Genomic DNA, 12,230 nt, shown 5'->3' with positions numbered 1-12,230 from the left:
TGTACAACTTTGGTTGAGTCCCTGAGGTGCTTTTAAAAATAACCCAGGCTGGGGCTCACCCCAGACCAAATAATTCATCATTCTTTGAATTTTCTTAAAAAGTCACTGTGAATAGCTTCTGATATGTTTTGAAATGTCAGAGTAAATAAAGTTGAAAAAAATTCTCCAAACCCATTTTGGAATCCCCTCCGCATGATAAACTTAATGAGCCCAGGGGAGGAAGACAGCATTGAGCCCTCAAAGGGGAGACCAAGTCCCTTTCTTCCTTCCAGTTTTCTCTTCCAGTCCACACCTGTCTTGTGTACTGTCTGTAACTTAGGACATAAAAACTGCCTTTTGGGAGCAGGAGGGACTTTGCTGCTCTTGATTAGGCACATAGGATGAAGGGCACTTCCTGGGGCTCCTCAGGATGCTATGAAGTCCATGAGGGTACATCCCCATACCTCCAGGGGCTTTCTGCCCTGACATCATTCTCTGGGGTCACTCCTGTGATCTTCTATGTGATTCACCGCATCTCAGACCAGCAGTAGAAACACAACACGATGAAATTTAGCACAAGATTTCTGTCTTTCTCCACAAAACATAATTAAAGTCATCTTACTAAAAAGCTATATATATTTCCTTCTGAGACAGAAAAATAGATCCAGTTCCAAAAACTACTTGGAAAGGAAATACAAAAGCATATTTTCCTGTTCTTATTTCCATTAACTGGTCACCCAGCCTTGGATCTGGAACATGAATCTTTATTTTGAGGGGTGACCTGGATGGTCAGAAGGATGCTCTGGAGCTCCGGTCTGGTATAAGTTTTCTGACAAAAACCAAAACCGATTCCCTTTGCTCTGTGCTGGCTTGTGAAGTCTATTTCATTTTTATTTGTGTTGCTATTGTGTTTAATGAATAATGAATGAATTCACAAGCCAGAATTCAGCAGTGGTTGTTTACAGCTGTGCTGTATGAAAATCATAGTCAAGGATTAGAAATGGAAGTAAAATTGGTTATATCTGCATTAATAACATACACATAAAGATTCAACTCTCCAATGTGATGTATTTTAATCTTAATGTGCATTTTTTACCTTTTGTAACATTTGTAAATTAGTTCCTTCTCACGTTTCCTATCTCCACCCACCCTGCTCCCAAGAACAGAGGTATGGGTTCCTACGTCCCACTGTAGGACATTCTGGAATCTGCTTGGTAAAATTTTCAATATATTACTTTTCTCTTATGCTCTCATTTTAGAAAAACTAGGCAAACATTTGTTCTTTAGCCAGGCAATCAAGCATTTTAAGAGGTCACCACCTACTTCAAACAAGAATGGAACTTCAGGCTACTGAGAGGGCAGTGACCAGACTCTTGTCACCAACCAGAGTAGAGTCAAGAGAAGGAGGGAGGCTGGTGAACTGCTCATTTTGGGTCCCCTCAATGAAGTTTTTAATCTTGCTACTTCCTTTTGTAAAAACAAAGTCAGAAAGAACTTCACTGCCAAACTGTTACTCGCTTTACTTCCTCCAACCCAAATTAAGGGCCAGAAACCTAAGAGTGTTGAGCAACCCATGGAAGCCCAGAGGGCTCACCAGCCAGACCAGCCCATGTGAGGAGGTGGTGGCTGAAGGAGACCAGCCAACTAGATCAGTAGGTTGGAGGGTGGTGCGAGTGAGGGTGGGCCCCGGATAACTCTGGGCCACCACAGACTGCTGTTTTAACCAGCCAGGAATAGCTTCTCCCAAATGCCATGCTGCACTGGAAGAACTCAAGGGGACACACAAGTGGCTCAGCACAACATGCCACCAGTCCTGGGGAAGTCAGGACACAGAGACACTGAGAGGGGATGCCCAACCTCACTTTCCTAGGTGTCATTTTCTGGAGAGGACAAAAGGGGGTCTACTTTCAGCGGAAGGAGAGGACTGACTGGACATGATGTGCTGAGTTGGATCCTAGCAGTTTGGATTTACAAACAGGAGGAAGCTTTAATTCTGAACTGAGGGGGTGGGGGTGTTCTTGAGGCTAGACCAGTTGAGATTCACATCCTTGCGGAGACTAGGCAGAAATCGACACCAGGGCGAAGGCCAATTTGGGAGGAGAAGCGCCCCTGGTTCCAGGCCCCCCTAGTCCCACCCCTCCCTAGGCACGAACTCTGTCACTTGGCTCCTTGTCTGAAGGGCCCTCTTGTCCTGAGAATGTTGCACCTACTTTTTGATCTGGAATTGGTCGGGGAGTCCAGCTCAGGCAGCCGTGTACTCACTCGAAATGATGATAAATGGAACACATGGAGCTAAAACTAATTTATGGTAAGTTCTTGCAAGTTTACTCTAAATTACCGTGTGATTACATCGGAAGTTCAAACTACCACTACCATCCACTATAACCAATCAAGGTGAGAGTAGCCACATCTCCTGGATAAAGTCCAGGTGGTCGATCAATTAGCAAGACTACTTTCCTCTAGTTAACATCAGCATCTACTGGTGGGCTCGGCTAATATTCCCTGGTTAATGTTTTTGTCTTTTCCTCTGTGTTATTTGGTTCTTTGAAAGCTACTTTGCCTAACGGTGTTAGGAAGCTGCTGTCCATGTTGGCCATGAAGGGTCCCATACTCATTTAGGTTACATCTAGGGTATGGCACAAAGACTCATCTCTTAAAGGTGTTTATACCAACTGCCTTTTCTTTCTTTCTTTCTTTTTTTTTTTTTTAACCATATAGCAAAAGCAGCATGAAGGAATTTTATATACAACACATCTCCCAGTCCTACTCAACAGAAAGTAACTCTGCAGATCAAGAAGCATTTGCGATGCTAGCGGTACCTTTGAGACGGACAGTTCCTTAGACTTGGACTCAAACAGGTGCTCCAGCCTGGAAGTGTCCACCTTAATAGGTTCCAGTTTCGACCACAGGAATTCTCGGCAGCGGCGGTTGTTCTTACATGGCCACTCGAATGGCCGCACTTCATTCCAGAATAGACGGATGGTCTTCTTTTTCTTTGTGAATGCCGGCTGACCCCGGGGTACCTGGGGCCACCCTAAGCCCTGAGGAGCGTTGAACACTGGAGGAGGAGGAGCCAATAAATTACCGGGGACAGGAGGGGGAGGCACGCTGTCCAAAAGGGGTGGTGGGGGCGGGGGAGGCAAACCCAGAAAAGTGGGTGGGGGCGGGGGCGGTGGCCCCGGAGCCTCCCTAGGACCCAGGTCCACATCCAGGACGTCGACGTCATCCTCCTCCCCCAGGTCGGTGAAATCCATGTCTTGGATTCTCAGCTCCCTCGGATTGGCCATGAGCTGGTCCCAAATGTAGTCAGATTCCGTCTTCTGCTGTGCGGATGCTTTCTCTGGGACTTTGTCATTAGGCTCGGCATCAGGGGAGATGGACCCTCTCCCCAGGTCCCCACTGTTGAATTTCTCGGCGAAGGCTTTCACGCTGCCCCGATTGTCCAGACAGCCAACGTCCACCCTCCTGACGCTGTCATCCTGGGCCAGAGAGTTGGCCTGCAGGGTGGATATCCTGCTAGCCAGGCTGGCTACCGCCTCCGCACCCGGCTCAGTCCTCCCGGTCTCGCCCTCTCCCTTCTCCTCGTCATCCGTGGGCTTTCTGTTATGGGCATACAGCATGTCCAGCATGAACCGTTTGTTGGTGAGGATGTCGCCACACTGTTCATTTACACCGGCATCCTGAACACCCACGGACCACAAACCTGAAAGCATACAGGAGGAAAAAAAATGAGCAAGTGGCAGGTGCCTTAATCCTGTGAGAAACCAGTTAGGTAATACAGAGGCTTTATACAGAGAGAAAACACTGAAATGAAGTGACTGAAGAGGAGGTGGTCCCGGTTGACAAGATGCCCATCAAAGTTGCAATGACCTGCTCCAGGACCCGACTCTAGTAGGTAGGACACTGCTCTTGGCTTGCACCTTGGCTCATAGGAGTATTTCCCCCACTTTTCCTGCCTACCCAGGACAGCTGGTCAGGACCCACCCAGCCACAGGTAACTAAGGGGCTGCTGTCCTAACTAGACACAGGGAGGCAAGGAAGATGCTCCCTCCCCCACCACGGGACAGGTGTTGGAAAGGCTGTAGAGTTATGTCCGTCTCCCCACTATTCCACACGTGCACCAGTGTGGCTCAAAGTGCCTGGGAAAGGCACAAGCCCTTTAAGTCCATGGTCACCAGTCTTTGGGAAATCCTTACTGCTGCCTGGTAACCTCATCACAATCTCTCCTGGGTGACTCTGCCTACCGCCTCTCTCTCCTCCAACCTTCCCACTGTCACACATCTTCACACAAGCATGGCCTTGCTTCCTGGTTCAACATCTTAACAGAAGAAGTCAGGGGAGATGTTCCAGGGCCTCATCCAGCCTCCCCCTGCCCGCACCTGAACCCCAGCCATGGCCTCTCTCCTGTGACTAGCGAGAAACCATCCCTCCTAGCAGGGTCAACGCTCCATGTGTGCATTTGGAAGCCATTCCAGTGGTTCTCTGTCCCGCATTTCCCATGCTCCCCCCACTAGACCTTCCTGTTGGCATAGAAGCATGGCATAATTTCACCCACCTTAAGACAAAAACACCTCACTTGACTCTCCTTAGCCCTCCAGCTATAATTCAACTTTTCTCCTTTCCTTTAAAGTAAAGCTGCTTAGCAGAGTTGTTTTGCTCACTGCTCCAATTTTTCTCTCTATTCTCTCTCTTGAACCCAGCCTAATGAAGTTTCTGCTCTCACCACCTTTGAAAGCTCTTTCCCAGGTGGTCGAAGATTTTGCTGCTGCACTAGACCCAGCAGACGGCTCCCTCCTCGACTTCTGTTCTTCACTTGGCTTCCAGAACATTGCATTCACCTGGTCTGCTTCCTTTCTCCTGGCTGTCCTTTCTCAGTCTGCTGTGCTGGTTCCTCCTTATCTTTAACCTTTAAATGTCTTTGGACCTCTTGTGTACTTGGACACTCACTCTCTTAGACACCATCTCATCCAGCCTCTGGGCTTTAGGGACCACCTCTGCTCTCACCCCCACCCCATCTCGGAACCTGCTTCTCCTGCAGCTAGCTGTTCCCTATCTCAGACGTGGCAACTTTCATCCATCTTGCTGCCAATTCCAAAAATCTCAGGGTCATCTAATTCCCCCTGTTCTTTTATCCCACACATCCAACACAACAGGGTGTCTTGTTAGCTAAATCTTCCTGTCACATCCAGAATCCAACCAACTTTTCTCATCACTTGCCCTGCCATGGCCCTGGGCCGAGACAGCATGGTTTCTTGCCTGCAGCACTGGAGGGGCGCCCCCCAGCTGGTCCCAACTTCCACTCTTGGCCCCTAGAGTCACTTCTTAACACAATGACCATGGGATATATTGAAATGGTTGATCACACCTTTCTGCTCAAAGTCTTCTAACGGTGCTACATTTCACCAAGACAAAAAGCCAGTGTGACCTTTCAATGTTCACAAGCCTTGCACGAACCCCCCTTACTTTTCTTGACAAACGTTCCTGAACCTCTTTAGCTACAGTAGCTGCTTGACATTTCTAACCTCACCAGGCATGATCTGGCCTCAGGGCCTTTGCCCATCCCGGGACAAACTGCACCCATTTAAGCACACAGTTTGCTTCTCAACCTCCTTTAGGTCTTTGCTTAGACAGTATCTTCTCAGTGAAGTCCTCCCAACTACCTCGTTTAGAATTATGCAACACTCCCTCCCTCTCCCTGGAGCTATTTATCACCCTTTCCAGCTTTAGTCACCAGAGCACTTATTACAGCCTAATTTTCCACACATTTTCTGTATTTATTTTATTGTTGCCTTTGTCCTAACACTAGTAAGCTGTCCTCTTCGTTGTAATGTAAATTCTCCAAGGGCAGGGATTGGGTTTTGTTGTTGCTGCTCACTGTTGGATTCTCAGCATCCATGATGGATCAATGAATGAATAAATGAACGGTCAGGAATGTTATTCCTCTGAGTTTGCTTCCTAAGGGCCAGCAAGGCTGTTTGGTAGGCATTCAGGAAATGAGTTTCATCAGATACCCAGGGACTCTGTGGATACTTGTGTTGAGGGATGGCAGAGACCTAGGCCAGAGACTTGAGCATTTGGAGCTCTTGTTCCACCAAAGAGGAATGTCCTGATCAAACACGCCAGGGGATGCACTGGTCTGTCTCACATGGCTCTGACTTCATCTTAGAGGAGGCATTCACTGAGGAGGCACAAAGGCCTCCTGGTGCTCTGTTTCTTCCAATGTAGCTTTATCCTCTGTACCTTGCTCAGGAGTGGCCTGACCTCACCAAAGGACCAACACCAGAACAAGGAGCCCTTGAACCCTCTTGCAGGTTTCACAAAATACACTTAGGAGACAACCACCATCAAAGAGGGAGGAGATGGCACTTGAGGACATGATGGGAACATCTGGGTATTTGCAGTCCCTATGACTGGCCAGACAGTCCTGTAACTAGGAAGACAGTTTTGAGGTCACGGGGCTGCTGCAGGTGGAGTGGCTGACTGGTCTCCTTCCCCATTTACTGGGAAAAGTAGAAGTTTTTTATTTTGCCAAAAAATCTCTTCATTCACTTAGGTCTTCTTATATCGCTATGTAGTATATGCTTCTTTGTCTCTAGCAATTTCCTTGGCTCTGAAGTCTACTTTGATCCTAATATAGCCTCTCCTGCTTTTCTTTGATCAATGTTAGCATGATGTATCTTTTCCCAGCTTTTAACTTTCCATCTGCCTATGCCATCATGTAGGAAATGAGTTCTGAACACATGGCATATAGCTGGATTGTATTTTTGTCCACTCTGCACATCTCCATCTTTTCATTTAAATTATTGATATATTAGGGCTTCAGTCTGCCACTTTTTTTTAATTCATTCTGTTTGTTTTAGTTCCTGTTTCATTTTTTTTTTGGTCTCCTTTTCTTTGAACACTTTTTTTTTTAGAATTTCAATTTGATTTATAGTGTTTTTGAGTACCCTGCTTCACATAATTTTCTCGGCAGTGGCTCTAGGTATTACGATATGCACACTAACTTATCTGTCAGTGTTGATATTTCACTAGTTTGAAGCATAGAACCCTTACTTCCATTTAGAGCCCTTTACCCTCCCTACTTCAAAAAAATGTAATTGTCTTAAGTATTTCATCTACGTATAGTGGGCACTACATCTCATGTGTTACAGTTTTTGCTTCCACCATCACATAATAGATTTAAGAAACTTATAAGGCAAGAGACAGTCTTTTCTACTTACTACTTCTATCCATTCCCCTGCTCTTTTTCTTTCTGAAATTCTGAGCCTTCTGTCATCATTTCCTTTCTGTTCAGAGAACATTCTCTCGTCTTCCTTAAGAGTAGGTCTTAATTTGTCTTAGTTTTTCTTTAACTAAATTCTCTTAGTTTTTCTTTAACCGAGTATGTCTTTGTTTTCTCTTCATTCTTAAAGGCTACTTTTGCTGGAGTTGATAACTCTAGTTCAAGGTTGATAACTCTAGCCTTCGAGTGCTCAACAAATGCTGCGCCACTTCCCGCTCACCTCCATGTTTCAGATGAGGAACTGTTTTGCCATGGAATTGGTGTTCCTCTATAGGTAACACTTTGTTTCTTCCCAGTCCCTTTCAAGACATTCTATTTTTGGTCTTTAGTTTTCAGAAGTTTGCTTATCATTTGTCTTGGTGTGAATTTCTTTGGATTTATCCCCATTAGTACTTGCTTAGCTTCTTAAATCTGTGGGTTTATACCTTTTCCCAAATTTGGGAAATTTTCAGTCATTATCCCTTCAAATATTTTTCCAACATTGCATACTTTCTCCTCCCCTTCTCAGACTCTGATGAAATGAATGTTAGTTCCCTTGACATAGTCTCACAAGTACCTGAGGCTCTGTTCATTTTTTTAGTCAGTTTTTTTTTCCCCTCTGTTATTCAGGTTGGGTAATTTCTACTCATCTGTTTTCAACTGCATATATTATTTCTTTTGTTGTCTCCAATCTACTATACGGCCCAAGTGTTTTATTGTGGCCATTGTATTTTTTCAGTTCCATAATTTCCTTTTGGTTCTTTTTTATATCTTCTATTTCTTTGCTAAGATATTTCATTTCTTTTACATATTTCCTGAATATTTATAACTGTTCACTGAAATATTAGCATGATGGCTGTTTTAAAATCCTTGTCAGATAATCCCAACAACTGGCTCATCTCAGTGTTGGCATTTGTTGCTTGTCTTTTCCCATTCAAGTTGTGAATGCCCTAGTTCTTGATATGATGAGTGATTTTAGAGTGTATCCTAGATATTTTGGGTATTATTTGCTGGACTTTGGATCATGTTTAATCTTCTCTTTCAGCAGGCAGTCACCCTTTTTAGGTGTGCTGTACAGGTCTTGATGGGCATAGATGTTCAACTCCCTACTGGGTCCAACTGTCACCACCCTAGCAAGAGGGTTGATTCACACTGCCTCACTGCAGATGGGCAGGGTGGGGGTTGAGCAACCTCTTGACCCCACAGGCATACTTCCAGTGAAAGTGGAGCACTTACATTGCCTCCAAGTGGAGGGGAAGGCTCGGCTTCCCACTGGTCCCTACTGATTTTGGGTTGGGGAAAAGAGATCGCAGACTAGTTCCACCTCCAACCACATCATTCTACCTTATTTATGTTGGGTGGAGATGGAGGTTGAGCTCCCTGGCTGGGCCCAGATGGTGTTAGAGAAGGAGGGCAGGGGAACGAGAATTCTGATCAGTCTTCTTCCACTGCTTAAGTCTGTCTCCTGCTGGCTGAAGGTAAAGTCTTAGATCTCTACAAGACCCCACTGACACTTCCCCAGTAGGGAAACTGGGATGCCACTTGCTTTTGCCCTGTAGTGGATAGAATATCAGTTCCCCATTAGGAGAACTACTCCAGCAAGAAAATGAGAGAACACCATCTGCTTCTTTTGGGCAGGGGGCAGAGGACTGCTTCTCTACTAAGTACTGTTGACACCACAGTGCTCATCCCAAAAAGTGACCTACCTAATGCCCATCACCCATTTAGCCCATCCCTTCACGCACCTCCCCTCCAGAAACCCATTTCCATAAGGTGGAGGTTATAGAAGATCACCTCCTCTTCTGTTAGGCAATCCTTTCGCCAATTCTTTGGCTATGGGAATAGGATTTAATTAGAGCTTTACTGCCATGTCACTCTAGTCCAAAGGTCCTTAGACAGTCTGTCTTCCTTCCACTTTTCAGAGTCCTCCTATAATTGATTGTTCTGTTATGCCCAGGGTGTTGATATTTTAATTGTTAGAGGGAGGAACTGGGAACAATAGAGCTGCTGTATCTTAGCCAGTTGTCTCTTCATTCAATTATTCATCAACAGTTTTGTGAGCCTCTACTATGTTCTTAGGCCTACCGCAAGGAAGTGAGGACTCACGATAGACAAGACAGACATCCCGTCTTCACAAATTTTATATTCAAGTGGAGGTAAAAGACAGTTATACAAGTCATTATTGCCAACTGTAACGAATGCTACCATAAAGTCTCTCATGCTGATGCCATGGAGAGGAACATGGGAAACAAAAAGAAAGCCACACAACCAGAATAAGTTGAGACTCTTTCAAGACCTACAAACTCATTTCTGAGTAATGGATACTATCATCAGAAAGAAGACTGAGTCTGGACATTGAAGAGGGCACTTGTTGAGATGAGCACTGGGTGTCGTATGTAAGCGATGAACCACGGCAATCTACCCCAAAAACCAAGAGCACACTTTACGTGCTGTATGTTAGTCAATTTGACAATAAATTTAAAAAAAAGAAATAAGATTGAGTCTCTTATAGTTTGCCTCCTTCTCTGTTTTTATCTTATTAAATACAGAGAACTGAGGGTTGCTGGAGGGGTGGTGGGAGGGGGGACGGGTTAACTAGGTGACAAGCTTTAAGGAGGGCACTTTTTGGGATGAGCCCTGGGTGTCATATGTGAGAGATGAATCACTAGGTTCTACTCCTGAAGCCAAGAATACACTGTACGTTAACTAACTTGAATTTAAATGAATAAAGAAGAAATAAGATTGAGAATCGTTATGATTGCCTTTGTGATTTGAGAACACTCTGAAAGGCAAGAGCTATGATGACAGAGCCGCCCTGACTCCACAGCTGCTGATCGTGCCTGTGAGCAGTGGGATTTTCTAGGAGCTAAAGTTGCAGCAAATAAACATGATCATGTCTCTTAATAGCACCAGACTAAAGCAGAAAAAAAAAAAAAATCACTGCAAAGCACTAACTCCTGAGTCGATACACTTGGATACTGACTTTGGTAGGAAGTCAGTGGTTCTTCACTGGGAGTAGAGTCTCCATTTTTGGAAAGTTGCCCTTATTTGGAAAAATACTGGGCAATCTGATCCAAGAAAGTCCTGTTCCTTGGCTTCTTTTCACTAATGCAACTTGTTGATATGTTTTAGGCCTGCTAAACCTAGTGACGACGAATAATTCCTAGAGCTATTTATAATGACTTAAACATGATTTAAGGCCAACCTGAGCAAGACGACTTACCCGACTGTACTATGGCCCTAATCCCATTGAAGGAGAACACGAACAAGTAGAATTTGGGAGACTAAGTGCAATCTGACTTGGAGAGAAATTAAGTAAATATCAATATATGTAATACTTTCTAGTGATACATCTCCAGCTAGACACAAGATTTTCAATGCAATAATTACTAAGATATAAACTAATAAAGTCCTCAAGTCCCATTTTCAGTGTGTCGTAGGGACTAGCAATAGAAAGAATAAAATTTAATAATATAGCTGGTGAAAACTCAAATATTAACTAAGACCAAGCTCTTGACTGATAGTTCTTGTAGCAGACATTATGGCTTCATTCATTCATTCATCCATTCATTCCATTTTCATTCGTACATCCATGCTTCAGAGACCATGTATTCTTTATGTGTGAACTAACAAGCCATGCATGGGTCATGCCACCAGTTGGTAGGCCCCTGCGGAGCCTTCATGCTGCACTTTGGACCCAAGGCATAGGCTCCTTGAGTGTGTATCACTGTGTAGCTTACTGAAGGCTGGCTAGTAGGACATGCCCCCACTGATGAGGAGTGTTAGGTGAGAGAGGGGGCACCCTGTCATCTCAACAGCACACAAGTCATGGGCAGGACAACCAACCCAATGGTGTTGCATATGAACCATAATTCAAATGATTATATCAATCTTTTACAATTCTGATAACCCTCTATGGCACCCTCCCCGAGTCCCCAGTGAGGATTAATGTTCCATTTGGCCCTTAACCATAGAGTCACCATTACACAGATGAACTGAATAAATATCAGCTATAATACCAAAAAGAACAAATTCCGTAAAGAAAAACATATACTTTATACCAAAGAAACAAGTGGCCCTGAGTATATTGGAGAAAGTTACTTAAATTATATATATTCCATTAAAGCACACCAAATTGACCTCAGCACATCGTGAACTGCCACTTTTTGGAAATACTCATTCAGTTCATTTTAGCGCATTTGTCTGGTCTGAAACGCCCATCATAATGGTTTTAGCACACTTCACCGAAGAAACTTTCAAGGGAGCAGATGGCAACATGACAGATCTCTAAACTTAAATCAGAAAAAGAGCTGTATTTACTCTTAACAAGCAATTAGAAGGAAGAGAGGAATTTCTCTTTGGGAGCTTATTCCTCAGGAAAAGTCCTTTGCTGCCCTCATTATCAAGCCCTTCTCCCACCTGTAGAAGTGATGGTGCGACAGCATGGCAGAGGGCGTGGGGCCACCTCCACAAGGGGCAGGAAGCTGTGGGCTGCCGACAGTGTGGCCGCATCCTTCACACCTCCAGCCACCAGGTGCCACGGCCAGTGAGTGAGCTGAGCCGGGAGGTCACCTCAGTGGCCAGCAAACCAGGTGTCCCACCCCAGGGTTCCCTGGGACTTATTTACTGAGAAAAAAGGGCTGCGTTACCAGGTCCCCTGTCCCTGGAGAGCTTGTCTTCCTTCTCCTCCCTCTCTAACGTGCTGCTGGAGGATGAGATGCTGGAGGCGGAGCAGTTGTCCTTCTCGTTCACCTCCTCGCTCTGCCTCTCTTTCTCACTGAGGGAGGCCCGCTCTTCTGGCTCTTGCTCCAGTGCTCGCTCCGCTTCACTCTCTGCTCCCACGCGGGCAGGGGCTACTTCAGGGCTGGCCTCGTCCGCACTCTGCCCTACCTCCGCCTCCGGTCCAGGCTCGGGATCCCCAGCACTGGCTGGTGGAGACAACAATGGAAATTATGATCACAACAGGAACTCCCTGGGAATGTCAAGTGAG

At 45.3% G+C, this 12,230-nt stretch overlaps 1 protein-coding gene across 17 annotated transcripts in view; it reads right to left on the bottom strand.

The window, feature by feature from the left end:
- FHOD3 (formin homology 2 domain containing 3) overlaps window positions 1-12,230 on the bottom strand; it is a 471,758-nt gene that overhangs the window by 56,873 nt on the left and 402,655 nt on the right. For all 17 annotated transcript variants that reach the window (XM_045458615.1, XM_045458602.1, XM_045458603.1 and 14 more), the window contains 2 exons: window positions 11,890-12,168; window positions 2,799-3,682 (listed from right to left, as the gene is read on the bottom strand). In XM_045458615.1, coding sequence (XP_045314571.1) covers window positions 2,799-3,682; window positions 11,890-12,168 — 1,163 coding nt within the window. The remainder of the gene's footprint in view (window positions 1-2,798; window positions 3,683-11,889; window positions 12,169-12,230) is intronic.

Source organism: Leopardus geoffroyi, chromosome D3, assembly GCF_018350155.1.
Source record: "Leopardus geoffroyi isolate Oge1 chromosome D3, O.geoffroyi_Oge1_pat1.0, whole genome shotgun sequence".
NCBI classification, from domain to species: domain Eukaryota; kingdom Metazoa; phylum Chordata; class Mammalia; order Carnivora; family Felidae; genus Leopardus; species Leopardus geoffroyi.
The sequence above is the reverse complement of the archived record's forward strand: the minus strand, read 5'-3'. Positions and strand labels throughout refer to the sequence as shown.